Source organism: Nelumbo lutea, chromosome 1, assembly GCF_056320005.1.
Source record: "Nelumbo lutea isolate HS-2025 chromosome 1, American lotus-T2T, whole genome shotgun sequence".
Taxonomy (NCBI): Eukaryota; Viridiplantae; Streptophyta; class Magnoliopsida; order Proteales; family Nelumbonaceae; genus Nelumbo; species Nelumbo lutea.
In genome coordinates, this window is record NC_142684.1 from 206,418,647 (window position 1) to 206,446,311 (window position 27,665).

General features: G+C 37.1%; 3 protein-coding genes across 4 annotated transcripts; 1 reads left to right on the forward strand and 2 right to left on the reverse strand.

The window, feature by feature from the left end:
• Positions 1–848: 848 nt before the first annotated feature.
• Positions 849–8,705, forward strand: LOC148880582 (protein ORANGE-GREEN, chloroplastic-like). Its single transcript, XM_088962539.1, has 8 exons — positions 849–1,101; positions 2,309–2,423; positions 4,879–4,995; positions 5,154–5,240; positions 6,368–6,444; positions 6,778–6,905; positions 7,417–7,550; positions 8,362–8,705. The coding sequence occupies exons 1-8, from the start codon at positions 890–892 to the stop codon at positions 8,437–8,439; spliced, it is 948 nt and encodes a 315-aa protein (XP_088818665.1). The 5' UTR covers positions 849–889; the 3' UTR covers positions 8,440–8,705.
• Positions 8,706–11,818: 3,113 nt separating this feature from the next.
• On the reverse strand, positions 11,819–13,542 carry EXLB1 (expansin-like B1). The gene is made up of 5 exons (XM_088962541.1): positions 13,319–13,542; positions 13,140–13,246; positions 12,777–12,955; positions 12,514–12,646; positions 11,819–12,230 (listed from the first exon to the last, which is right to left on the reverse strand). The coding sequence occupies exons 1-5, from the start codon at positions 13,452–13,454 to the stop codon at positions 12,033–12,035; spliced, it is 753 nt and encodes a 250-aa protein (XP_088818667.1). The 5' UTR covers positions 13,455–13,542; the 3' UTR covers positions 11,819–12,032.
• A 2,287-nt stretch (positions 13,543–15,829) lies between these two features.
• LOC148880584 (ATP-dependent Clp protease proteolytic subunit-related protein 4, chloroplastic-like) lies at positions 15,830–26,034 on the reverse strand. Of its 2 annotated transcripts, XR_016104604.1 has the most exons (8): positions 25,341–26,034; positions 23,067–23,270; positions 22,076–22,131; positions 17,361–17,487; positions 17,115–17,192; positions 16,564–16,677; positions 16,356–16,483; positions 15,830–16,134 (listed from the first exon to the last, which is right to left on the reverse strand). XR_016104604.1 is itself a non-coding variant. In XM_088962540.1 (7 exons), exons 1-7 carry the CDS (start codon positions 25,602–25,604, stop codon positions 16,412–16,414), a joined length of 915 nt encoding a protein of 304 aa, XP_088818666.1. In that variant the 5' UTR covers positions 25,605–26,034; the 3' UTR covers positions 16,249–16,411. The 2 variants fall into 2 exon arrangements, 1 of the variants encoding a protein (XP_088818666.1); XM_088962540.1 differs by lacking the exon at positions 15,830–16,134 and having other exon boundaries at positions 16,249–16,483.
• Between the last annotated feature and the right edge of the window lie 1,631 nt (positions 26,035–27,665).

The following is a 27,665-nucleotide window of genomic DNA, read 5'->3' on the forward strand; positions in this document are numbered from 1 at the left end:
CAATTAAAATAGTGTAATCCACTCATGACATGCACCATGGAATTTCTTCTTAAATCTATTAATAAAGTTGGTATGAATGTTATGTTTTTAGTAAAATTGTCATAAGTTCAAGTTTCACATAATTAATTTTCAAATCATTTTATTCATGAAACACAATAACAAAATCATTTTTTTTGTCCAGCTTATAAGCAATATATAATTTTCCAGGGAATTTTTAAATTCTCCTTCCTCACAATTTTTTATGAGGTTATTGTATCATAAGTGGAGCTTTTGGAAAATAAAATCAAGAAAAAAGATTAAAATTTATAAAGTGGGGTAAAGTGAAGAATTTTCTACTTTTCTTTTGTTAACAACAATATATACAATTTAAATCAGCTTTAATTTAATTTATTTATACCATTCCATATCAAATTACAATCTGAATTTAATTTGAATCCAATATAAACAAATTTAATTGAGGTCTGGCAATATGACGTAGGCGGTATGGTGCAGCGGTTTTACCCTATCATTTACCCAAAATTAAAGATGAAAAAATGAAAAAATAACGACAAAAATAAGGTAGACGTGTGGTTTGAAAAGCTTGATGAAGTGTTGGGCGTCCCCTTCGTTGGATGAACAAACAAATTGGGATCAGCACTGCCATACACCACACATAACACTCATTAATTGCCAATTCAAGATGGTACACATGGTAGATCATAGATGATAGGGCCCACCTCAATTAATTTATTCCTTTTTTCTCTCTTGGGGCCCACCACCAACTCTTCCTTAATCATAATCCTTTTCTACACCATACCTTTCACCACAATTCAATCTTGCATCGTCTGATCAGAACCAAATGGTAATCAGAGTCTGCATCTTTTTATCTGCAAAACATCATAGCGGAAACATGCTCTGTACCGGGCGAATTCTGGCACTTTCGACTCCTTTGAACGCTTTGTTTCCTTATAATTCACCTTTTTCCAGCTCCAGATTCTTTCCTGGAAAACTTAAATCCGGCATCGAATGGAGATCGTTGGCGTCTCAACCTGAATCCTCCTCCTTCGCCACGTCTATCGATGCCAATTCTGCAGACAAAAATGGTGCTGCTGCTGCTGCTGGGTAAACTTTCTCGTTCTATTTAATTTTGTTCCTTGTTTTGGCAGTAAGCGTCTTCGGTGGTTCGATCATCGATGAGGTTTTTCTTCTTTTCAACGCAGTGTTAATTTTATTCTGATTTGGTTATTTTCTTGTTAACCTTCCTTGATCATAATAAAAAAGGCCATTACCCAATGCTGGTCCCGGCAATTTGGGTCTGGGAGGGGTGGGCTGGATATGGACCTAATCTCCTGCGTTTTCAGCGTCTACCTTCTTTTTCCCATGAAGTTCTGCTTGCTTGTTTTTTCTATTAATCTGTGACGTCCAACTTCGGACTTACTCACTTTCGGAATCTCAATTAGATTATACCTTCAATTATACTATATCTGAACCAAAGGGGGGCAACGTTGTTGATATATGATGGTATAGCATGATTAGCATCCTCAATTTATTAAAAAGAAATAATTAGAAAATTTAGGAAGATTAGTGCTTGAAATAACTATTTACATCTAGGATTCTTGTCATTCTCCTCTTACATCTCTATTGCATTTGGTTTTCAGTAGGTGAGCTGGAGGATATTGTATATGTTGAGAGAATATAAATCAGTGCATACTGATAAAAAAGCTTTTTTCTTTTTTTTTTTTTTGTTTTTGAAATGAGGGAATGTAATGAGGTTGCAAAATAGCTAATACGGGAAGTCATATACTAGTTAATTACCGGGACAAGAGTACAAATACAAATATGTACAGTGTTTCTAAATCTTATATTTGCACTGCACATAAACTGAGCCTTAGGAACACATATGGTCTTTGTAATGGGATAAGACTTCTACTTTCTGGAATTCTTGACAAGGTGTTTGGAAATACTTCCAGATATTCATGAATCTTTTCATTAGGAGCAGATATGGCTATAAAGAAACAAGTATGAATTTTGAGTAAATATGTGCCTTTATTTTTAGCCTGTCCGTTACGACTCCATATAATCTAGAATCATGATGCTTCTAGTTTTCTCTTTCTATTGGAACTTCATTTAGATCTTTATTTGAAAAAGAAAAAAGAAAAGCAGAACTCTGATTCTTGTATCAGAATAGTGGTGGTGGCTATTACTTGAATTTTAGATCATTGACGACTTCTTAATTATAATATATTCTATGTGCTTATATATTAGTTAAATTTGGAACTTGAAAATTGCCCGACTTAATTTTGTTGTGTCATGTGCTTCTAAAATACAGCTTTTGCATCATAGAGGGACCTGAAACAGTGCAAGACCTTGCTAATATGGAAGTGCAAGAAATTCAGGACAATATTCGAAGCCGTCGAAACAAAATATTCCTTCACATGGAGGAGGTGCTCTTCAGTATGCAATAATTTGTCTTAAGAAGTTCAGACAATTGTTATGATATCCAGCCTTCGCTCAGAGAGTATTAATTAGTAAGATATATGTTGGTTCGTTGAGGAATAATAGTAATATGTTAAATTTTGTGTCTAAGAAGTAGGTTAAACTCTTGGTTCCCAGTATATATTTGGTGCATATGAAGTTATGCATCTGCATAGGTACACATGCAGAAACAAACATACAAATTCACATTCACACGGACACAGGATGGTATCCAGTGGAAGATTGGAAACCAAGTCTCTGTGGTGTATGTTGAATAATACTTACACAGAAAAAGAAAAACATTTCAGCATGGGTATGGATGGTGGACAAATTATTTGCTTTCCTTAAATCATCAGTTAAATTTAACTAATGTAACTTGGTGGTAAATAAAGTCAGAAGGGCAGTTTCATGTAATGCATCTAGGCTGTATTTGGTTTCATGCAAAATGAAGGAAAATAAATGATTTCCTCAGAAAATGATATCCAATAGGAAAATATCTCTTTTCCTAATTTTCCTGGTGTTTGACTTAATTTGGAAGAAGAAAAACGTTAATGGTTGAGAAATATATAGGTGTTGCTAGATTTGAATCACAATGAACAACCCTCTGTTTGGTAAATGACTTGCAGAAAATTAGAAGGATGCCATTTTTCCACAACTAATATTTGTTCTGGAAAATATCTTTTTTCCATGGCCATTTTATGCACAACCAAACACCATAAAATTGCACTTGAAAATCTTCTATTTTCTTCCATTTTTGTGCCTCCGAATGGAGTTCTAGTGTCATTCAACCTAGAAATCAAGTTTGAAAAATCAGATTTATGATAGAAGGGCTTTGTCTGTGGAAAAAATATTTTTACAGCAGTGTTTTTTGTCCTTGAATGTAATTTCTAGAGTATTTGTCATGTCAAAAAAGCCTTGTAAAATTTTTGACATATAAATGATGATAAAATATCTAGCTGCCCCTTATAGAGTAAAAGAATTGATTAGGAGTCCAATTATCACTCCTTTTGCCATTTATTTATTATAAGGCATTCAAGGTTGACTGGTAACCCTTTGGCTTTTTTGGTAAAGAATGTAAGCAATTGGATCTTCATTTATCATGTATTCAGATTCAACCTAATGTAGCACATTTTCTTGGATGATATTTAACTATAATATCAAGGCACTGGGTCAAACGATATATGCATGTACGGTGATGCAATAATTTACAACCAACTTGGTCAGTACAATTTGGTTGCAGAAAACTCTAGAGGCACATCTCCACTTTGTCTGTCCAGCTCTAATTCTTTGGCAAAATCCCCGTAATCATCTACTGCTTTGTTGATAAACTAGCCAAGATAATGGAAATGGTTATCATGGGGTATGCATAGCTTTTCTAAAATAGCATCCCTGCACATCCTGACTTAACCCCGTTTAATAAAAAACCGTTATATATATTCTAAAGTATTATTCCCTAGTTCTAGTTCTGCACTTATTCTCTCTAGTCCTGTTAATTAGTGTCAAAGTTGTGTAATTTGCAAAACATAAACCATAGAACCTCTTCTTGTCTATGACCATTTTCTTCATCTGTACTATGACACTATGATGCCCAGATACATTTACATGCCAAACATACCATTGTCAGACATAATATGTACCTGATATGACACTAGATACTAGGGGTGCAAGTTGTGTTGCCTGTTTTGAAGGATTTCAAGTTTCAACTACATTGGGCTCAGTTCCATTAAAAACTTGAAAACTTATCTACCCAACCCTACCCAAGTTGCACCCTTACTGGAAACTGCATAGACACTTCTAGAGTATACATTATCTAATATTTTTGGAATATGTAAAATGGTATGTTTACAAAATACCTGTATATGTTGGGAGTTTAATTAAATTTGGCAAGCTAGATAGAGGCATGATAGAAACCTATTAAATAGGATACCCATACCTATATCTGTTTTGGAATCTTGGGAATGGAGAATCGTATTCCTATTTCCCATATATGTGTCTGTGTCAGTGTCCATGTCTATGCATAATAACTTGCAGACAGATACTGGATTGAGATTGACTTCGGTGATCTCTTTTTTGTGCATAACTTGGCAAATTTGCTTAACAAATATGTTGTGTCCGAGAAAACAACCAGAACCAGTAGCAGGAAACCTCATCAATGTATTGCATTTGGTTGAATGCATCTAGATCAACCCACTTTTCTGCAGACAGATATTGGCTTGAGATTGACTTCTAGAACTAACTATCCTTTCTAAACCTAAAGCTCTGAATGGGCACTTTTCTGGGCTATGGAATTGATAGATATTAACAACTCTTTGACCCAAATTGCCATGTCAAAATGGTCATGAATGCATCTAGCTTGGGATGACTTCTGTTTTCCATTTTGTTGCATCATATTCTTAATACTTATTACATCATATGTTTTATTAGGTTCGTAGGTTAAGGATACAGCAGAGAATTAAAAGTGCCGAACTTGGAATTCTAAAGGAGGAACATGAAAATGAACTTCCTAATTTTCCATCGTTCATTCCATTCTTGCCTCCCCTGGTAAGCCTTGTATAATTTATTATTTTTATTAGGTTAGTAAATTTTAAGTGGAAAGGACCTTTTTTCTTTCAGATTAACCCACTCTTCCTATTTTGCATTATGTGAAATCAACAATTGTCTTTTCCCTAAATAACTGTTAAATGGTATCTTATATGCAGAGCTCAGAAAACCTCAAGCTATATTATGCTACTTGTTTCTCTCTTATTACTGGGATTATCATTTTTGGTGGCTTTCTAGCACCTACTGTAAGGTTTCCTACTATGAACCACTAGAGCAATTTAGAGTTCTTCTTAGCTTTCTTTTGTTCTTTACTTTCTTTTCAAGTTCTTCAGTTCTTTCTCTATTTCTAGCTTGGCTTTGATCTTTATATTTATACATTTCTATAAATTTTCTTCTTTTTTTCAATGCAACTTTATCATTTCTCACTGTATCATTGTTGTTATATTCTTAGAGGTAAAACTAGTGTTCTTATCATTCATTTCATGTGAATAATTTATTGTTAGTTGTAACCTACATATGGCAGAATAGAGAATTAATAGTAAAAAGAATGCAAGTAGTGAGATCTTGAGATGATTCTTCATGCTAAATGTTTTGCTGTTATGATCAATGTTTTTTTTTGTTTGTTTCATTCTTGACTACATTTTATTTGTATAGATACTTGAGAGGCTACAGATAGAAATAGAACTGCTCTAGAAAGTAAAATTGGTCAGTTTAAGACGTGTTTGCGTCTGGTCCAAACTTATTTGACAATATAGTGCACCTTAATTTATTCCTCCCTTGTTGTACTATTCAGATCACATGTAAGGGGAAGGATCTACTGACAGAAACCAGGTGTCATGCTTTTAGAATGTTTTTGTTGCTCTCTCCTGCATATGTGATACACTGATGATGGATGGCAGATTACAGTTTTGAGTTGCATGCTTTTCCATGTTTGATACCAATAGAAGTATGATTAGTTCAAAGTTCTTATAATAAGGAAGTTCTTTAACTTCTCTAAAGGAATAGGAGCTGTAGACAAGAATGAAATTGTGAGATTGCTTTGAAAACATGAGGAATCAAACTGTGAGATTGGGCAATATATTGAACTAGTCCTGATTTTAGGACGTAGAGGGCAGTTCTGAGTTGCATGTTTCATGTTGTTATATGCCTATAAAATTATGCTTGGTTTGAAGTTCTTACGATATGTAAGTATTTTAACTTTTCTCTTAATGGATATTTGTAGAGAAGAACAAAATTATAAGGTTGTCCTGTAAAGATACGGGGAATCAAACTGTTAGATTGTAGAGTATGTTTTATATTCAACTAGTCCTGAATTTTTTGGAGACACGGACACCATCTTATTTTATTCCTATTCTATTAATACTTATCTCAGCTGGAGCTCAGACTGGGACTTGGTGGCACATCATATGAAGATTTCATTCGTAGCATGCATCTTCCAATGCAGTTGAGGTATAATTAATATCTCAGTCTATCCATGCTACATGCTGTTTTTATTTCCTAGTTGCTCTGGCTACTCCCTTATTAGTCCCCTTATTGCATGACAAATTCTCTACTGAACCTTTTGGCATGATAATTTCATTTTATATTCCTTGTCTGGCCTCATGCAATGTAAATGCATCATTTACCACTCTCATAGCCTGAAACAAATCCAGAATCTATGAGCAAAAAATTAACTATGATCATGGAATAACTGCTGAATAAGCCTAAAACGACTTTATGTTGGATTGCTTATCACAGAAAAGTACTTTCATGTTTACTACCTTTTGTGTTTGAAACATGCAGTCAAGTTGATCCTATAGTGGCATCATTCTCTGGAGGAGCAGTTGGAGTTATCTCAGCTTTGATGGTGGTTGAAATAAACAATGTCAAACAGCAGGAGCATAAACGTTGCAAATATTGCCTTGGAACTGGTATACGTTTAAGGGAACAAATTATTTTCTACTCATTTTCAACTGGATTTCAAACTTTGGTCAAGAGTTAATAGCTTTGTTTGTTCAGTTCCTGTATGTTTAGAAATGCTTCAGTTTACCTATCCATTTATGTTGTATTTGGTTGGGGAGGGTTCTAGAATAAGGAAGTTTTTGATTTTCACCCCAAATCGGAGAAACCTTATGGGCCTCAAACCTAAAATTGTCATTACTATAATGGTCTGATTTCATGTTCCAAACTGCACTTAGCTTCCTCATACTACCATTGGAATTTTTCAATTTTCATAGATCCATTATTCCCTAGGATACCTGTTCTTCCTTGGTGGCTGGTGGTGTTAATGGCACCAATGAATTCATAAAATCAAGGTGGTTGTGGAAGTAATAACAAACAGGCCAGTCATAATTTTGCATTTTGTGTAATTAGTTTTTTGTGAGAGAAGTAGAGCTTAATTTATTCTTTTAGTTTTATTAATAAATGGTTTACTTGTTGCAGGGTATCTTGCTTGTGCTCGCTGTTCTAGTACAGGGTCTCTTGTTCTTATTGAGCCAGTTGCAACAGTTAATAGGGATCAGCCTCTACCTTCACCTAGAACTGAACGCTGTCCAAACTGTTCCGGTTCAGGAAAGGTAGGAAAGCTGGAAATGTTTTTCTTGTATTTTACTTGTAATTTGTTTTTTGAAAAAAAGGTAAGGTAATTTGCTTTAATTGGTATCAAAACATGTGTCTGTACAACAAGATTCTGTATACTACACAAAGTCCAATTTTCCCCCAAAGAAGTTAACAGCCAAAAAAGAGGCATGTGAAGAGAAAGAACAAAGAGCAAAGATTATGTAAGATGAAAATTACAATGGAAATTAAGGATTAAAGATGAAATGCAGGTGGCTGCACTGTATAAAAATGTTGCTAAGTAGAGATTTTAGTAACAAAGAAATTTGAAGGAAGACAAAGAAATACTTGCTGCATTAGAGAGAACAACAAACTGACCAAGAGAATTAACTAAAATTCCAAAATAATGACTATATATAAATTCAACATAAGGGTTTGGATCTCCTTTTTCTATGGGTAACAGTAAAATTATTATAAGTTTAAAATTACATAAAATAAGTTACAATTACGACTGATGGGTCAGCGTACATTGCCCAATCCCGATTTTAGGAAATAACATCAAATTTACATTCATTCACCCCATGTGGTTCCTCAAAACAACACTGACTGATGCGAACTTCCCTTAAACCAAGAGAATTTGCTTTGCCTACACAGTTGACCAGTAGGATTCTTCTAAAGTAGTATTATGGCTGCATTACTATTCTCCTTGTCTTTTATTCAGTATATCCACCTTTGTGCTGTCACATTGTGAGCTAAGTCTTTTTGTTTTCCTTTCCTTATAGTAGTCTTTGGATGCCTCCTGATTACTTTGATATGATGGAAAATTTACAGGTCATGTGTCCTACATGCCTTTGTACAGGGATGGCAATGGCGAGTGAGCACGATCCTCGGATTGATCCCTTTGATTAGAAGTGCATTTTAGTTGCTTTTTATGTTTTCCTCTATAATCCTGAAGATGAAGAGAGATATGAAGTGTTTATGTAAAATAGTTTTATTTGAAATATGGCTCGGCCTTTCCTGTAAATATGACCTTTGTATGTATGTTGCTGTCTAGCAGCCATACAGGACTGCGGCTGTCTGTAATCTAATCATCCAAAATTCCTACTTGCTAACTATTGCAAAAAGAAACTTGTGAACTGATACTTAGATGAACAGATTATACTTTTCGGCTTTCAGGGTGGTCTGAATTTGATTTTTTTTTTGTATTTATAATTGGATTGAATATGGATATAATATTTTATATGGGTTTATATCTATTAAATTTATAACATATAATAGGAGTCACTTTTAGCTTCTTCTATTGATAATATATAATATTTTGATCATTTTTAGTTTAATTTATTAATGATATTCAAATATCCGATGCCAATATAAATTCAATCTGAATCCAATGGATAAGATTCAACTCCAATTCAAATATTAATGAATCAAATTTGGATCTGTAGAAATCAAATTTGATCCTATCTATTTGCTGCTAAAAAATGTGCTTCTTAAAATTCTCACCCTTTACAAAGAAATAAGGGAAAAAACAATAGAAAGGCTCCTCTACTTTGCCACCTACATCATGTATTAATGGTCGGCTTGATAATCATGTTCTTTGGGAGTGAAAAATTGATACTCCCAAAGAACACGTTCTTAGGGAACACACAGTTTCCATGACGTTAACCCTTATTAGCGAACACGTGTTAACAACTCCCACATGAGAGAAGGGGTATTTCAGGTATTTTACATTAAATGATAGAAAGAAGCCCTATCAAACATTTTTGTTCGATAGTGAATTCCTCCAATTTGCTGCTACAAATCTCAAAGGAATGAGGGACTCCCTTGTCTCCAATCAGATGATGAGCGAATGGTAGAAAGTATCGACATCATTTTCGACCAGGAATGCGTCAATATGTATATTGTCTCATCACCATACCTAGTTTTGTATCATGTGCTTTGTTTTAAACTCACATTTTCTCTGACCAAATTCACATGAAATCGTTTTTGCTCCCACCGCAAAGATGAGTTTTAAATAATCTCTAACCAATGTGATCTGAAATCGTTTTTCTTATATTATTTTGTTTGCATTTGTTATATGTTATGCCGAATGGGTATGGTTTCTTCTCTAATCCCATCGATGGTTATATGTTATGCCAAATGGGTGGGGTTTCTTCTCTAATCCCATCACTTTGTTTTGTTATGTCTTTTGTTATATGTTGAATATCATGAAGATTGTCCTTTGTTATGTGTATGAACCTTTGTCCATGTGTTGGATTGTTATGTCTTTGTTATGTGTTATGAACCTAGTGTCGGTTTTCCTCTCCACCACAAGGTAAAATTTCTTACCATTTTTTTTGGATTTCCATCAAATGTGATAAATATTTAGCTGCGTTTTGTTACAATAGGAAAATATTACCTTGTCGGTTCGGGGTTCCCTAGCCAAACTGGTTTTCTTGTGCAATTTCAAAGAGATAAGTACCATTTGTCATACTTTCAAAGACAAAAACATCCAAGGGGTGCGAGAGAAGAGTTTAACTACAGGCATTCAAGCTTGCGTAATTGTATAGAGCGGTGTTTTGGTGTGTTGAAAGCAAGATTTCCATTCTTAAAACTCATGCCATCATTTTCTTTGAGAACATAGTACAAGATATTGGTAGTTGCATGTGTGATTCACAAATTTGTCTGAGATGAAATTAAGAGAGATAAGATTGATGATGATCTTTTTAATGAATATGGGAACAATAATCATAAGGTGGAAGAAGATCCAAATGATGGACATCAAGCAATCAATAATGAAGTGAATGCAGACAATGTGCCAAAAATTGCAGAACTTCCATGAAAAATTGCAAATCAAATAGCTGATTCAATAGGATGGCCTAGGATATAGTTTGATTTCCGTTTATTTTGCATGGTTTGGTAAATGGGTAGTGTAACAATGACTAGTAGAATGGCACTTTGGTTATGAATGGGTTGTGTAGATGATACTTTGTTAAGTATATCTGATAACGTCTACATGTAATGTACTTGTGTTTTGTTTTGCTTTTTTTTTTTTTTTTTTAATGAAGTATGGAAGTCAAGAATCAACGCCCAATTTGTGCTTTTGGACATGGTCAGATGCACCTATTTATAGCAAAAACGGAAAGAAATTATGGATGGTGGTTCTATTAATGCCCTATTGGAGTAGTACATCTCTTATCGGTTATATATTTTTGTTATGAAACATTTTGGGTTTTAATAATAGAGTTTTTTATAAGTAGGTACACGGAAATGATTTCATTTGGGTAGACCAATTCATACCCGTGATGGTGGCAAACATGTTGAAGTGCAAAAAAAAACCAATTTCATGAAATATGGATCGATTTGTAGCCATTGCTGCTTGTGGGTGTTGTTGCATCATGGCATGTTAGGCTTTTGTTTTATTGCTTGTATGTTTTGTTTTAATTCTCAAATGATCAAGGATTATGTGGTGACAACATGAAGACATCGCTGTGACAAAGACACATGTTTTTTATGGTTAATTTTAGGTTTAATGTGGGTGGATTTGCAAAACTGATATTAATAAATAGTTTCATTATCCAAACGCTATTTCTGTTAATGTAGAACAAAAATTTGTTCTTGAAGAACAATTTGCTAAACGTATCTGTTACTCCTGAAGAACAAGAAATAAAATTATTCTTCTTGAACAAGAATTTCTAAAAGAGAAGGAACAGGTGGGAACATTGCCAAACAGGGCCTCAGATGTTACTTAACCATTTAGATATGTTTTTTTCAAGTTAAAAGCAAATATTGTTGATCACCTAATAGCTGAGATGGTCATTTGGCACCCCTCCAAATGAGAATTGGATTTCTAAGAAATTATTTAGGCCCCTATTTGGTTCGCATATAAGGGTTTGGAATCGGAATCGGAATGGGCGATTCTGATTCCAACTGTTTGGCTGAGTGGAATTCAAATGCCATTCTTATTCCTGCTGGAATGATATTCCCCCATTTGAGGGAATGACCATTCTTCACCCTTTCCTTGAAACCTACTGGTTTCAATTCTCATTTTCATTCCTGTTTGAACCAAACAAACTATAGAAATAAACTATTTTAATTCCTTTTCTAATTTTAACTGTGAATCAAATAAGAACCTTAACTTCTTTTAGAGCTTCTCACATTCCATGAGTAGTTGGGACATTAAGGAATATCCAAAAAGGGATTTTGGAAATCGATTTGATTCCATCTCTGTTGATTCTCTATGTGTCAATCTCATCCATTTAAATCGTAATTGGTGTCTTAATCCAAAGTGATAAACTTCACATATTCATACATAAATCAAAAGTGAAGACTTTTTAATTCATTTGCTATGTCACTATCAAAGTACACAATCTCCAACTGCAAGGCTAAAAGAGCACGCGAGCGTACCAAACTGATCACAATTAATTAATTATCAACAAGAAATCAATCCATGATAAAGTAGGCACTATATTTAATATATAGATACTCCAGTTCTAAGCACTAAAAGCCCTAGCCGAGCTACATCAATCAAGCTGAATGGCTGAGTCATAGGCAACTCCTGCCTTCCAGCCGGTAGGGATCACGCTATTCAGCTGTACCCACTTTTGTCCGTCATCGCCACTGATTTGGAGCCTCAGGCTGACAGCATCCTTGGGAGGGTTGGCCATGTCCCAGACTGCACCATAGGCGTTGCGCATGCACCTCCATTCCCTGTACTCCTCCTGCATGCATACCCAGACAACAACAATGTTTAAAAACTTACTCGGAATCAGAACTGTTTTGGCTATTATTTTTGGGTTGAAAGTTTGATTGTCCGGTTAACAAAAAAACAGTGAAAAACAATTAAACGGGTTGATAATTTTAACACAATAGGTCACTGGCCAAATTAAGAATTTTGGCCAAAGACCAAATTAAGGGTGAAATAAAATCGATTGCCTGGACAGTTCTCAGGCCAAAAACACTGAGAATTAGTATTGTCTCTGACGATCTAAATATATTACATACCTGCCACACATCAACGGCTGTAATGTCCCTTTGGCCAGATTGGTATACGATAACTATGGCCAAGTAGTGGGGGTACCTGCTGTGCTCATGGACCTTAACCATGAGGTTGTACCCTGGATATTGGCAAGATATCCTGCATGCATGCAACGCTTAAGTCAGTAGTGATCACTGATCAGCGTTAAGGCTTAAACTAGGAACAATTGAATAAATGGAATATTGTTTAGTCTTATGTCTTTTAATTCTCCTGTACTGATGATGAGCACCTTCTGAACTCTATGTCCACCACACCATAAGCCATCAAATCGTAGGCTCTGCTGGGGCGAGCCAGCTTGGTGAAGGCACGGGGGCTGAGGATGAAGTCTGTGTGGTCGCCTTCGCCATGGTCTGTTACCACGATGTTCACCCCGTCGTCTGTGCAGAGCTCTGGTATCTTGCATCTCACCTGAGTTGTGCATCATAACATTAACCATTAGGAATCATCATGGGTATAACAACAAATTAACAACTTATTATCATTACTCCTGAATCTCAAACAGACAACCCAAGTTTTCAGTTTTTCACTACTTTGTTTAATTGCTTCCCATGCTCAAAGTACTAGCTAGTACGTAGAGAGTTAATTAATTAACCTGGTAGCATGCGCCACATCCTGTGCCGTTCTTGTACAACCTATGAACTGCCCCCACATCTCCACCATTAACGATTCTTCCAAATTCACCAAACCCACATGCTCCCCCTGTTTCAGTTTAAACCATTAGCTTCTCTAACCTTTAAGAGAGAGAGAGAGAGAGAGAGAGAGAGAGAGTACTTGGAGTTCCTAAGCAATCAGGGCTACCATAATATGTCGCCCTGGAGCATGTAAAGGTGCCCTGGCAGACACAGAGAGCAGGCAAAAGGACCATAACAGAAAGAAAAAGAAAAGAGATTCTAAGTGCCACACCCATATTGTCTTGGGACTTTTATCACCAAAATCTCTAGCAAAGGTGATGGATGGACAATAAGCTCTAAAAACTAAAAATGTGGTTTGATGGAGGGATGAAGAGAACAAACCCATATTTATAGTTGAGGGGAGGAGACTGGGAATCAGTTTTACCACCTTTTTCTGGGTTTATTTCACTCCACAAGTAGTCCAAGGGCTTTCTACTAAAGATGTGTACAAGGAGACGCCGTAATTGACTCATTAATACCATTACAAACGAAGAACAATATAGACAAGAATTAAGCTGCCTTGCCTAACTTTTCTCCCTCACTTTCACTTTTCATCTTTTAAAGATTACACATCATACATCAACACATATTAGTTTAAACATTCTTCCTCTTTCCTTTTTTTTTTATGGTTTAATGGTTCATTTTTATAACCACCTTCTGGGTCAAGGCTCAAAGCTATGGGCTGATTACAACTGGATGAACTCAACTAGGGGTTTGGTGGTAGCTCACCAAGCTTAAACCTAGTCACCTTCCCTCCATTTGTCTCGACGATGGATGGATAAGGACTCTAGGAATTAGGAGAAAAAGCACTCAACCAGAAGATTCCACTACCATATATTCCATATCAGACCTTTTAACACTTGGCAAATGGCGGCACCTTTTCAATGAAATTGAAAAAAGATACAAATAGAGCGAAAAGATCAGACTTCAGAGAGTGGTCACACACAGCTGGGTTGGTGACCAGTGATCCTGACCGATCACTTGGTGGGTTTCCTAACAGATCAAAGATCTATATATGGTAAATTAATTGTCTAGTGAGTGCAGTTGTGATCAGATATCGTTTGTTTGAACTTTGAACTAGGAACAAATTTCCTACAGAAGTTCCAAGCACCCACGCAAGGTAAAAGCTTGTGTCTGAGGTTTCGATTCGAGACCCATAGAATGGTCTGGGACACTGGACTCTGTAACACATTAATAGTCTCATTGCCGGAGGTTGGACCACCACTTTATGAATCATGTGTAGATGAAGATGATCCCCAGCGATGAACTTCTGGAAGGCACTAAGAGATTGGTAAGAAGTTAGAACATAACTTAAACTATCATAGTCTAAGAGTAATCTCCACATTCGGGGCAATTTCTCTAGGTATTTTGAGATGGAAAGTGCATATAGATGTGTATATGCTTCCATTGTTTATCTTCTTCAGAATTCTTTAGTACACAACTTGCAAATTATCTACATGTTTTCTACCAAAACGCTTTAGTTTCTTCAATTGGACATCCATTCCTGTTCATCACTCTGTTAATTGAGTACAACTGTACAAGTTGGAAGGATGCTCCATGGATGGTCATGTTTGGGCAACATAGTTCTAACATCCATATCCAGTTCAGTCTGGTCACTGGTGCAAGGTTTCAAACTTGTCGGGGGGGTGATAATCCATCGAAAATAAAACTTGAAGACTATGTGAATGAGTAATCAGAGTCGTAAATGCTGGCTTCCCAGGGGCCCTATGGATCATCACAACAGGGCCATGACTCAACAAAACTGCTTGAATTGCTTTGGATGGGCGTCATAAATAGAGCAGCAAAGCTATGGACGATGGGGTTGGGTCAAGGTTCAAAATATCGATACATCCGATACACCAGTAGGGACGTTTCGGACTATATTCATAGTATTTTTTTACTTTTTTTAAACTGGTTCAGGAGGCCAATTTAAGGCTCCACCCCCTGAACCGGTCAGAACCCAGATACACTCTCAGTAGGAGCGTATCAGGAAACTCCTGAAATGATACATATCGGCCGATACTTTGAACCTTGGGTTGGGTAACAAACGTCAATAGTAAAGGACTGAGAAGGGGATCCAGTTCCACCACATTGTCATTGAGCATCCCATGTATCATAATCATAAAGCCCTATCTTCAAAACTAAGAAACGTGAGGATCCTTCTTATGGAACTGAGCAAATAAGCTCGCTCTTTCAAATGGGTCATACCACTTGGGGCAAATTATTCAACTTTCAAGCAGGCGTATGTATAGTCCATATTTTTCAAAGCTTCACGCCTTCTTCCTACATTTTTAAGGTTCGGGGAAGAGAAAGAAGGGCGGAACGGAAAGTTCAGTGGGAGTGAGGAGAGAATGATGATATCAAGCAAGAAATGGAATTGAATGATGAATGATCCAACTCCAAACAATTCCGCTGGCAGTCCATCAATCTCAACCCAAGTGTAAAGCAACAATATCAATTAGTCAAAGCAACCACTTCAAAACCTTTCCAAATGTCACTTGGACCAATTTGTTAGGGATGTTGAGGTGCATAGAGTATAGGTTTCACGAAAGCAGCAGCATTGTTTTCAATAACTAATTGGATAAGAAAAATCATCATGAAGATGATGATGTGGCAATGAAAAGCACAAGCCATTCCTTTTCTTTTCCAGAACCAACAGGCCATCGCCATAATCAAATGGGTTAGTTGAGGACAGCATTTGATGTCATTACAGGTGAAGAAATTGGGGAACAAAATGACTGACCTAAGAATAGAAAGTTCATTAAAGGCCCAGAAACAAACAAAAAAAAAAAAAAGAAACCATGGCAGATAATGAAGACCACTACATAAATCATTTGTGAGCATAATAATTTGAAACTGGTTGTTGAGATCATGTGGTCCCAAGTACATAACCCAGATAGTTTACAGTAATGCGACCTGCCATCAAAACCATTCAAACAGTATTAATATTATAGAACCTTGAGAAAAGGAGTTCCAATAAAAGCTGGAGACAATTTTTGACATAATTTCAGTCATGACGCACAGTGCTGATTGAGATGTTAAAAAAGCTATAATTTATCATACATGAATGCAGTTCTTCCAAATCACTTAACAAATCAGATTAAGATCCAAAACTACAAATAAATAACCAGTGTTACCTCAATACTTAATTTTTATGCAATAAGTTGTTCTTTTACATAAATAACCACTTTTCCTATATAAGTTGTGCTTTTTTCAGGTCGGAAACAACCCCATGATCTTCACCTGCTCTTTCATTGTACAGTACCTACAGAGAAGTAAGGTCTTAGGATATACTGATGTGGCAATACAACAAACAGAAAACCATTCTATATCCTTACAGAATACCTTATCAATGATGCCATACTCAACCGCTTCACTAGGGCTGAAATATTTTGGACGCCTGATATCCTCCTCAATTTTTTCTGGGGATTTCCCTATATGTCTTGCATAGAGATTAACCTTTCAATTCACAAAAAAAAAAGGGCTAATGTTATATTAGACCCACTCTTAAGATTTCTAACAGTGTCAACTATAATGATTATATAATTAGATTTTTTTTAAGTTGGATCGCATGCTAAAAGAAGAATACTTAATAAAATTATATCAGCTCTGCTTCATGCAGTTTCAACTGGAAAAGTATTGTACAAAAGACATGGTGAAAAATAAATTTTACTATTTTGTTGCAAGGAAATCCTTAACCTTTAAATGGGTAAATGGAGTATTACAAGACAAATGAACCCATTTTCCTTTTCCCAATAGAAAATATGAACCAAGGCCAAATCTTACAAAATAGCGTTAAACTTGGCTATACGTATGATTATTGACTAATAAGAACTAGTTCATACCATAAATAGAAGAACTATATAACTTAAATTGGACTAATGCTGAAATCTTACCAATTCTTTCTTCACATTCTTTACTTCTTTTCTTGCAAGGTCGATATCTGTTGCTTGACCTTGAAATCTTGCAATTGGCTGCAGATTGTTGGAAGAAAAATCGATGATTTTCATGTTAATAACCAATCCACTTACATGGATCAATCAGATAAGAAAAATGTACAGTCAAAATGGAATGCTGCCAGGTAACACAACAGTAGACTCATCGAAATAGCATGCTAGTGTCTATTAGTTGAGAAGAGATACCTGCTTTATCATGATTGTAGATGAGGGCAAAGCAGAGCGGTTTCCTTTAGCTCCAGCAGCCAAAAGCAAAGCTGCCTCTCCCCAAGCATTACCAACACAAAGTGTAAAGATGGGTGGTTTGACATACCTGGAATGGAAGATAAGGCCAGTTTCATTGACACAAAAGTCAACAAATTAATCTTCCAAAATGATAATAATGATGACCACTCGTCCATTTTGGGGGTTAAGAAAAATTAATCCTCTAAAACTCCAACAGGGTTTTCCTACCAAGTTACTCTTCACAACAAAAAAGCAAAACACTAGTGTTTATTAGTGATCTACATATAAAAAGAAATCCTCAGCTAGGCCTTAGGGCTTAGAGTTTGCTGATAAGAAGCTCCTAATATAGATGTGCTCTTTGTAAAGCTGATGGGGAATCTGGCTACCACCTCATGGTCTCTTGTAAGGCTGCTAAAACTGTTTGGGAATGGGCTTTCTCCCGTTTTGAGTGTTCTTGGTATCCTCCGGAGACTATCCAATGTTTGTTTTCTTCTTTTTTCAGTTGGCCTAGGAAGTGAGGGAAGACTATGTGGAGGTGTATTAGGGCAGCGGTATGCTGGTCATTGTGGGAAGAAAGAAACTCACGCATTTTTTCCGACAAGGAAAGAACATTGGAAGAATTGTTAGATCGAATCATTTTAATGGCTGTCCACTGGCTAAAATCTTTGGAATTGTTTTCAGATTTTCATGTGGATGACTTGCTAAGAAACTGGAAAGAGATTGCTTCCAATGTTAGATGCAAGAGGACTCTTTGTCCGTTTTGGTCCCCTCCCCCCTCGGGCTTTATAAAGCTGAATTTTGATGGCAGCAGTGTAAGGAATCCAGGGCCCTCTGGGATTGGAGGAGTCTTCAGGAATGAGGAAGGGATTGTTATTGCTTTATTCTCTGGCCCTATTGGAGAAGGTGACTCTCTTAGGGCTGAGATCCTTGCAGCGCTTGAAGGAATTCGAAGAGCAAATGAATTAAATATCAGTGGTTTGATCCTGGAAGGTGATTCGAAGGTGGTGATTAGTTGGTTGAAGACAGAGGACAGTGGATTGTGGAACTTTTAACAATGAAAAAAATACAGTTCTTATGGCTGGGTAGGGACATTGAGATTCAGTACAGCTGGGTGAAGAGTGCCAACTCATTTGTGGATGGGTTGGCCAAGCAAGGAGTGAATAGGGAGTCTGTTTTTTGGGCTAGTTTTTAATCTTTTCTCTTTGCACTCCCTTTGTTTTCTGTTTTCGGGGAGCTAAGATATTTTATCTCCCCTCTTGAATCCATATTCCCTCTTTTCTTTTAATTTAATGAAGCTGGTGTTATTGATAAAAAGAAATAGATATTGTATGCCTTTTTGGTTTTTTTTGGATAGATACTGTATGCCTTTTTTGTTATGGATAAGGATAATGATTTTACCAATCATTGAAATATGTAAAATGCCAATGCCCCCTGCCCAAAAATTGCATGGTCTAGATAAGGATGTTTACCCTATAAATCATCAAAATATCACCAGAAATGTTTCAAAGGATCATTATTGATTGGCAGGTAGTTTGCAAAATCTTGGGCTCGCAAGCATGAGAATGCAGGTTCAAGTCTGAGAGTAGCCACTTTGTGAAAAAACTGCCTAAAGTTAAGACCATATCCAGTCTAGACCAACATTAGGTAATAGCCTTTTTAGTTTGCAAAATCTAGAAAGAAGGTAATTTTCGTTTGGGTTGAATTTGAGACAGGAGTGATTTGTCAAGGAATTGGTCTTGTATGTTTTCCCCTGGTGCATCAGAACTTGTGCCTATAATCAGGAGAAGGTAAGTTTCTATCAGAATGTAAGGAATCTGAGCATATATACAGAATTACAAGGACTTGTCATGGAAAACCATATTCTTGAATTAAAAAACAAAAAACTACATTCCACATCCTTGTAATGTTCTTCAGATATAGCGGGTTCTGGGAGCAAGGCAGTTAAAGACAAAATTGACCACAAGGCAACATGGCCTCCTATTTAGCTGACAAGCCCATGCGACAGAGTAACACATACAATAGAATCAAGTAAAATAAAAGTGAAAAATAGCATAATGCTCATACACAACAGTACGTAAAATAACTCACGAATATTACAATTAACTTATAAATAGTCTTTTACGAAAAACATTCTTTACAAAATCTGAAGAGTCATGCACAACACCTTGCAACATGGCAAGAGCATTTTAGAGCATCTTACGATTCTTACCCTATTCAGCCCTACTTTAATTGGCAAAAAAGTATGTGATCATACATAAATATATCAGACATATGGGTCCTACATAAGGTATTAGAGCAGGTGATCCTACATAAATGGCCCAAGTTGTTGCATTAATCTGTGTAACAGGGAAATTATGTCTATAGATGATAAAATCATAAGTGTTTGGAAGGCAATTTTCCATTCTCAGGTGTTAAGGTTAGGAATGAATTAATTTATTTTTTTATCAGTACCAAGAATAGATTTTATTGATAGAAGAAAAGATTGGGCAGCCTCGGCTACCCCATTACAAAGAAAGGCATTACAAGATAGCACAACAGTAAGCATGACTTAAGCATTACAACTGAACCCAAAAACAGTGCCCTGTTAACCCCTTTCTTTGCTAGTTGATCAGCAATATTATTATCCGACCTTGGCACCCACTGAAATTCCACCTGCCTATTATTTAACAATCTTCTGACCGTTTTGATCTCATTCTGAAAGTACCATGGGGCTTTTTCAGACTGTTTCAGCCAACTGATGACTACTTTTGAATCTCCTTCCACTATCAATTTATTGGCTCCTATTTTCAACAGCTTTTTGTATCCCAAATGCCACAGTATTCCACTCTGCCGTTATGGAGTCCCCTGGGCTGAGAGGGCTGGAATATAGTCCCAAAATTGCTCCACTATCATCTCTTATCGCCCCTCCTATTCCGGAGGGGCCCGGATTACCCAAGCTGCTTCCATCAAAATTTAGTTTAAGGAAGCCATTCACCGGTGGATCCCATGATTTTATCAGTTTCCTCTTGAACGAGATGAAGCTGCTATTATCTTCCAGTTTCTGTTACATCATCACTAAAGTCTGAAAACAGACTTAAAGCCTTAACCCAGTGTGCCACCCTTACTAACCCCTTCTATAACATCTTCCTTCTTTTCTTTTCCTCAAAAAATCTCAGGTTTCTTTCCTCCCAAATGGCCCATATGACTGCTGCCCTCACCCTCTTTTTTGGCCATTTGAAAATACAATGGTCAAACAACCTGTCCAGACTTCCTAGAGTGTTCCACCTGCACCCAAAGAGTGAGAAAAACCAATACCAAATACAACAAGCAAAAGAACATGAGATGAGAACATGATGAGCAGTTTCACCATTAGATTCGCACAAGTAGCACCAATTTGGGGAGATTCACCATCCTGGTCTCTTTCTCTGTAATAAATCACAGGTATTGATTGCACCATGGAAGACCTCCCAATAAAAAGCACCTATCTTGGGGGGAATAGGTTGACACCAGATTTCTTTAAATGGGAAAGACAAAGGAAGGGGAGTGGAAGAAGTCAAAGACTGAAAGGAGGCACAGCTAAAGGATTCAAAAGGGTTTAGAGTCCAGAAACGACCATCTCCTTTGCTAGTGTAAAGAAAACCCCATCGAGAATTTGCAAAAGGTTTGAAACAAGGTCCAACTCTGAGTTTCCCACATTTCTACACAAACCCAAATTCCAATCAAAACTAGAGGGAGAAGGTGAAGGGGTCAAAAACTCTGAAACTGGTTTGCCTTTGAATGGAGACAGGGCAAAAAGAGAAGGAAAGGACACTTTAGGGGAGCTTCACCCACCCATAGATCTTCCCAAAATTTTATTTTATTGCTTGAATTGAGATCAAACCTGGTGTGAGCAAGGAAGAGTGGAAGAACTTTGTGAATGGATTCCAGAGAGAAGCACTGGAAGCCCTACTAGAAATTCCAGCATCCCAACCATTCTTTGAGAGCCCATGAATGCTAGCCACCACCTTATGCCACAGTTTCTCTGTTTCCTACATAAATCATCAAAGCAATTTTCCTAGGGGTGCCGAGTTCTTCTCTTTCAGTCTCCCTAAACCAAAACCTCCCAACTCCTTCCTTTTGCACACTATCTCCCATCTAATTAAATGATCTTTCTTTGCCTCCCCCAGTTCCCACAAAAAATCCCTCATTAGTTTTTCTGATCTTTTAATAATGGCTTGGGGCATGCGAACTATAGATAAGTACTATACAAGGAGATTTGCTAAGGTGGACTTAATGAGTGTTATTCTACTCCCCAGAGAAAGGTAATTTCTCTTCCACACAACCAATGTCTTTTCGAACTTCTCCACCACCGGGTTCCAAAAACTTAGAGCTATAGGGTTTGCACCAAGAGGAATGAATTAATTTATTTCACAGCCAAGATCAGGTACTATCCCATTTTGAAGTTTACACTCCATCAAATCCAATTCTCTCATAGGATGCACTTTATCTCCTTAAGTTCATTCTAAAATCTTTTCCTAGACCTTACGAGACAATCCATCAGCATCACCATGTCATCATTAATAATCTCTTAAATGCATGAAGTCAAACAATCACAAGAAAAGTATCTGCATAATGTGGGCCTTAACTGCATGCTTCTCTTAAATAAATTGCCTCAAAAAATAGAATCATAACCTGATAGAAAGATAAAGAGTTAATACCTCATGACATCATAGATTGCAAAAGCCTCTGTCTCATAACCTAACTTCTCCCCTCCCTAGAAAAACAGGGTGAATTTGTCAAAGGTAAAGAAGTATTACATTGATAAGCTTAAGAAATTCTGCATGCATGAGGAAGAAACATTTTTCTAATAAATTGAGCAAAATAATTATAAAATAAAGGACTCTAGTAAATATGCAGCAATATATGGGGGAAATCAATACAACCTTCAGTAAAGATGAGGCAGATCTTGTGGGCTCTTTGGAAGGAAAGAAACTGTTGAATTTTAGACAACAAATGTTCTGATTTAGCTTCAATTAAGAACAAAATTATAGGCTTTCCGTGTTCTTGGTTAAGTGTACGAAGGGCTTTCAATTGTGTCCAGATTTTATCTTTTTTTCAAGCTGGACTTCTTTTTCACTGAATTCTCAGGTGTTTCTTTGTATATTCCCATGTACAGCCTCTCATTGTACATGGGCTGATGTATTTGGATTTCACTTTTAATACAATTGAATACTTTACCAAAAAAAGGATGAGGCAGATCTTGCTCTTACAAGCACAGGGAGAAAAATCCCACCAAAGCAACAACTCATATGATGATAATTTGTTGATGATATGAATACTTAAAAGACTAAAAAAAATCAGAAAAGCAATTTACTACCCCACATAAATAAACAAAAATATCAGAGGTGTGATGCATTTGAAAAGGATCGTGCACTTCTATAGAAAGTGAGAACATTACATATGCAGTAAGAATAACTGAAGGAAAGCCCTACTGCAGCCAAAAAGCATTCATCATCTATATGCCTAGTCATTTCATTTATGTTTAAATAATTATTCCAACATCCAGTAGCCTAGGCATCCTTTTGTTGTGTTGTCTGTGTATAAAATGATACTTCAGAGCTCATATAAATTTAGGCCCTGTTTGGTAGTACTGAACTAATTTTAAAGATAATTCCTTTTGCCAAGATTTAAATAAAGAATAGCATTTACCTTGGTTGTCCCAGTGGAGTTTATGTATAGGTAAATTGGCTTCTGATCATCCTCATACTGAAGGTATAAAAATTCTGCTAGGATCAATTCTGTGACAGAAGGAACAAGAGACATGCCCAAGTATACAATTCGATTCTTATACAGATAAGATGCTAAATCAGGAGGAGGCTGCTCCCATGCACTTCCTCTCAAGAAAGGAATAACCTGTAAACGAGATATGCAGACAAAGAAACAGAAGATCAAGAAAATGGTTGGTGAAGCAACAGAAAACAAGAAGAATCCAGGGCTGCTCCATACATCTTATATATTATATGTGCTCATATATCATAAAATATGAAGGATCCAAGGGCGAAAAACTATGGCATTCTTTTACCTGCTAATAATTTCTTGGTATAAATACTTATTATGTTGCAACTTGCAACATTGTGTTTAAAATATTAAAGCTAATGCAATATTGTCTTTTGGATACAATGTTTAAAAAAACGGAGGTGTGACGCGAGGTGTTCCACTACCTAGAGGCGTGAGGCATAGTTCAGAAAGCAAGAGGCGTAAGCCTCCCGAACAAAAGGAGGCATAACCCTCCTTAAGAGGAAGGGGGTTAGGAGGAGGATGAAGAGGAATGGGGGATCTCATTTTTTTGTTTATTTTTAATAAAAATCTTTTATATTAAGAAGAATAAAGATGCACAACACTCATTGGGCTGCATCAAAAAGGGGGTGGGGGGGTCTGGGGGACGAAGCCCCCTAGCTGACGGGGCAGGGGGCAAACCACTTTCTTTCCCCTTATCTTTTCTTCCCTTCCCTTTCCTTTCCGTTTCTTTCCTTTTCTCTTTTTTCTTCTTTCTTTTTCTTTCCCTTCCCTTTCTTTTCCTTTCCTTTCCTTTCCTTTTTTTTCTTTCTTTTTTTTTTCCGTCTTTTTATATAAGATGTACATGAGGCACATGAGGTGTACGCCTCTAGCACGCCTCATGAAAAAAGCGCATGAGGCATACGCCTCAGAGGTGTCAGTGCCTCTGGCATACGCCTCAGGGCGTTTTAGTATATAAAACTATGAAACTGACCTAGAATTTAGGGCATTTTGATAATATTACTTCTTTTCTACTCATATGCTTGTTGAGGTATACAAAACTATGAAACTGGCCTAGAACTTGGGGTTTTCAAACTAACATTAACATGCATGAAAGTGTAGGTATGATTTTGATGGTACCTACTTTGTGCTGAACATGATGACGGATAGGTTCATATTGAGTCCACCCCTCCCAAGATCCCAGGTAAGCGATAGCTAGAACCAGAATTGGGTAATAGCCTTTTTTAGGACAGCTAGGTGACTAGGCGCTTCACTTCCATCTAGAAACACCAACACACCTTGATAACCATGCCTTCAGATAAGGTTTTTTTTTTCTTTTTTAATCAGGTCCCCTAGACCAGACCAGCTGGTCCGATCAGTTGAACCCTGACTCGGGGCCCTAGCCAGTTTGGTCATACCCCCAAAACCGGTCAAAACTGTCAACTCAGCCAGTCCAACAAGGAAACTGGTGAATTGGTTCCGTTTTCTAATTTTTTTTAAAGGTAAATGCGAACTTCCAAAGGCCATAACTTTGTGCTCGGTTTGTCTGATTGGGGTGATTTTTTTATTTTGGATAACTTTTTGAGACTACATGTTTTCAAGGCCCACATTGCCTTTCCCCCACTATTTTTTGCCAAAAAAATGCCTTTTTATGGCATGCATCATCATGGTTCAACCTCAGGTTTGAACCCAGTTGACCACTGACCCATGAACCTCTCTCCCTTTTCCAGGTTGATGCTCGGTCCAGTTCTATAAACATTACCCTTAACTTTAATGCATCAGGATTTTCTAATGCCTTCTTTTATCAGCATAAAAAAAATTATTAAGCAGAAAGCATGAAGAGCTTATGGCTACAACTTTGACACAAAATGAGGAACATTGGAGGGAAAAAAAACTAGGAGGAAATTCTATAGGAGAGTCCCAGAGTACACCTCGCGTGATGAGACTATCTTTCCGCAACATGTATTTAACTTTACCCGAAAGGTCAACTTGCATTCATTAGGGGCTGTTAATTCATCAGAAAACTTGCCTTTTCAAAAAGCATACTGCGGTTTCACCCTTGTTGAAATTGAATCAAGCATCTGGAATGCAATTCATGGTTTCCAACTTCTAATTACCTCTAACTTTAATGTCAACGACCAATTTACCAAAACAACTTTTAAACCCTAAATAGTAAATACAAGCAGGGGCATGTGTTAAACAAATTACCATGGTGACCACCCCTCTTTTTCCGCGAGAATCGGAGGAGAATGTTAAGGATGGATTGAGCGATGCAGGACGGATTTTCTGACCACAGAAATCTCCAGAAACGCTCCCGCCGACGAAGGGAACAACGAGATTGCTGGTTAGAGATCTGACAGAAACCCCACCTGAGCAATTTAGGGTTCGTTTTGAATTTCTACTCCGTGGATGAGGAGATGACACCATTCTAGTGTGAAGGAAGAAATGTGAAGACACGGTGGCAACTTCCATTGAGAGCAACAGAGAGAGATGGTTATAGGCTATAGCATCAGTTAAAGGAAAGAAGAAGCAGGGAGAAAGTGAAGGATTTGAAACTGCAGAAGCCACGAGCTGTGTGCTGTGTTTGTTCGTGTTCCTCCTCTCTCACTGTTTGTCGATGGGCAACCACACCACTCAGCCACCGACTGACGAGCAAAAACTGAGTTGGAAAATGGAAAAGGAAAATTCCACTTTAGTATCCTGAAATTTAGGGTAGTGTGAAGTGGTACCCGAACTTTTTAAACGAGTCATGGCCGTATTTAAATATTGATACAGGTTTTTGATGTATTGATATCATGTTTTATTTATTTTTTTTTAAATTAATTCAGAAGGGTCGATTTAAATGCCAGCTACCCTTAATTTTTTGTAAATATCAAAATTATCCTTCAAAAAAAGATACTATTCATTATTTTTTCGTCTTAAAACTAAACCGGTGAAAGTGTTTGAGAACCAAACCAGGCCAAAGGACACTCTCCTCTTTCCCCACCTTACTTTTGTTTCCTGTTATGGTAGTTGGTTTCAGTTCATAACAAGCTCATGGACAGCCAATGTAGCGCTCCTCTCGTCCCTCTCTCTCTCTCTCTCTTCTGCAGGTTCTTTTATTTGGCTTCTCCTCAAAAGTCCAGTCTCGTTGATTTCTCCTCAATTCTCACCAAGATTCATTTCTCGGAGAGGTGGAATTGCAAATGGCATTTATGTCTAGAATAGAGCCAATTCTATGAAATTGAAATGAACTCTTTTCCCGTAAAATATGCGCTAAAGAAGACAGACAGAGAATCGGTATAATCAAATCACTTAAAAAAATTTAAGATTAATGATAAAAAAATAAATAAATAAAGCAATATAATAATATTGATAAATTAAATTAATTAATCATTTTGTACTGTAGTGGTTGAAGTTAGGGAATTCCCCAATTGAAAAGGTGAGAAAACGTCTCAAGAAAAGAGGATTTCCGTTGGCTACCTGTTCTGTTAGCCCTTGCTCACTCAAATTACGGGCGCTTGAGGCTATCTTCTACGGAGTACGGCCATGCCGCCAATAGCCACCCACCCTACTCGTCCGTCGTCCCCCCGCCCGACCACACTTGACACTATTACGTTCTGTGTGAAAGAGCGGAGCCACCCACCCTAATTTTGGGCGCAGCTGAGAGCGGAACCTGATCCTGGATTCGTGTTTCAGCTTCATGGAGAGTCGGAGTGCAGTCCTCAGGTTTTCCAGATCCGAGGCAACATTCGACAGCCGTCGATGCCTCTGCAACAGCATTCACTAGCCATTACAATGGCCGGAGAGCTGCTGGAAAATGAAACTGCCTCTGCTATCATGTCGTTGGCTAGGGTTTCATATTTTAGAGATTTTGGAACCCTGCTTTACCGGTGATCTGAGAGCGAGAATTGTTTGATTGACTGGAAGAAAAGATTCTGGGAGAAACTTTTGAATTGTTTCTTTTTCCGGCGGTGTTGGACGGTGATTCTGAGCATGGCTGCAGGAAAAGGGAATTTGGAGAGAACTCGGAGAGGCATTCGGACAATTTTCTTCATGTTGACGATGGTAGCGGCACTTCTGCCCTTCTTGGCGCCTCTTCTCGTCGCAATAAGAGACATCTATATTGGTTTCAAGTTTTACGCGTGTGCTAAGTCTGTAAGATGCTATAGCTATATTGATAGAGCATTTGACGGTTACTGGTATCAAAAGAAAATGAGATAATAGGTAAAGGGCATTTTTGTCTTTTTAATATAATACTTAATGTCGGTTAACGGTTTTGCACTAATTTGACACTTTTTGAAGATAATGGAATGACACGTTTGAAAGTTCGTGTACTAAGTTGACACTGAAGTGAAATTTTCCCCACCTACTGTGTTGACACTGAAGTGAAATTTTCCCCACCAATACTATGTTGAGTTTGAGCCCGAAGCGGATCAAACTGGTTCGTTTGAAAGAGTGAGGGTCCATTTGATTCGTGGACAGGAACGAAATCACCTATTCTTTACATACAATTGGTTCAATCAGGAATCCAAATTTAATTTCAATTGTTGT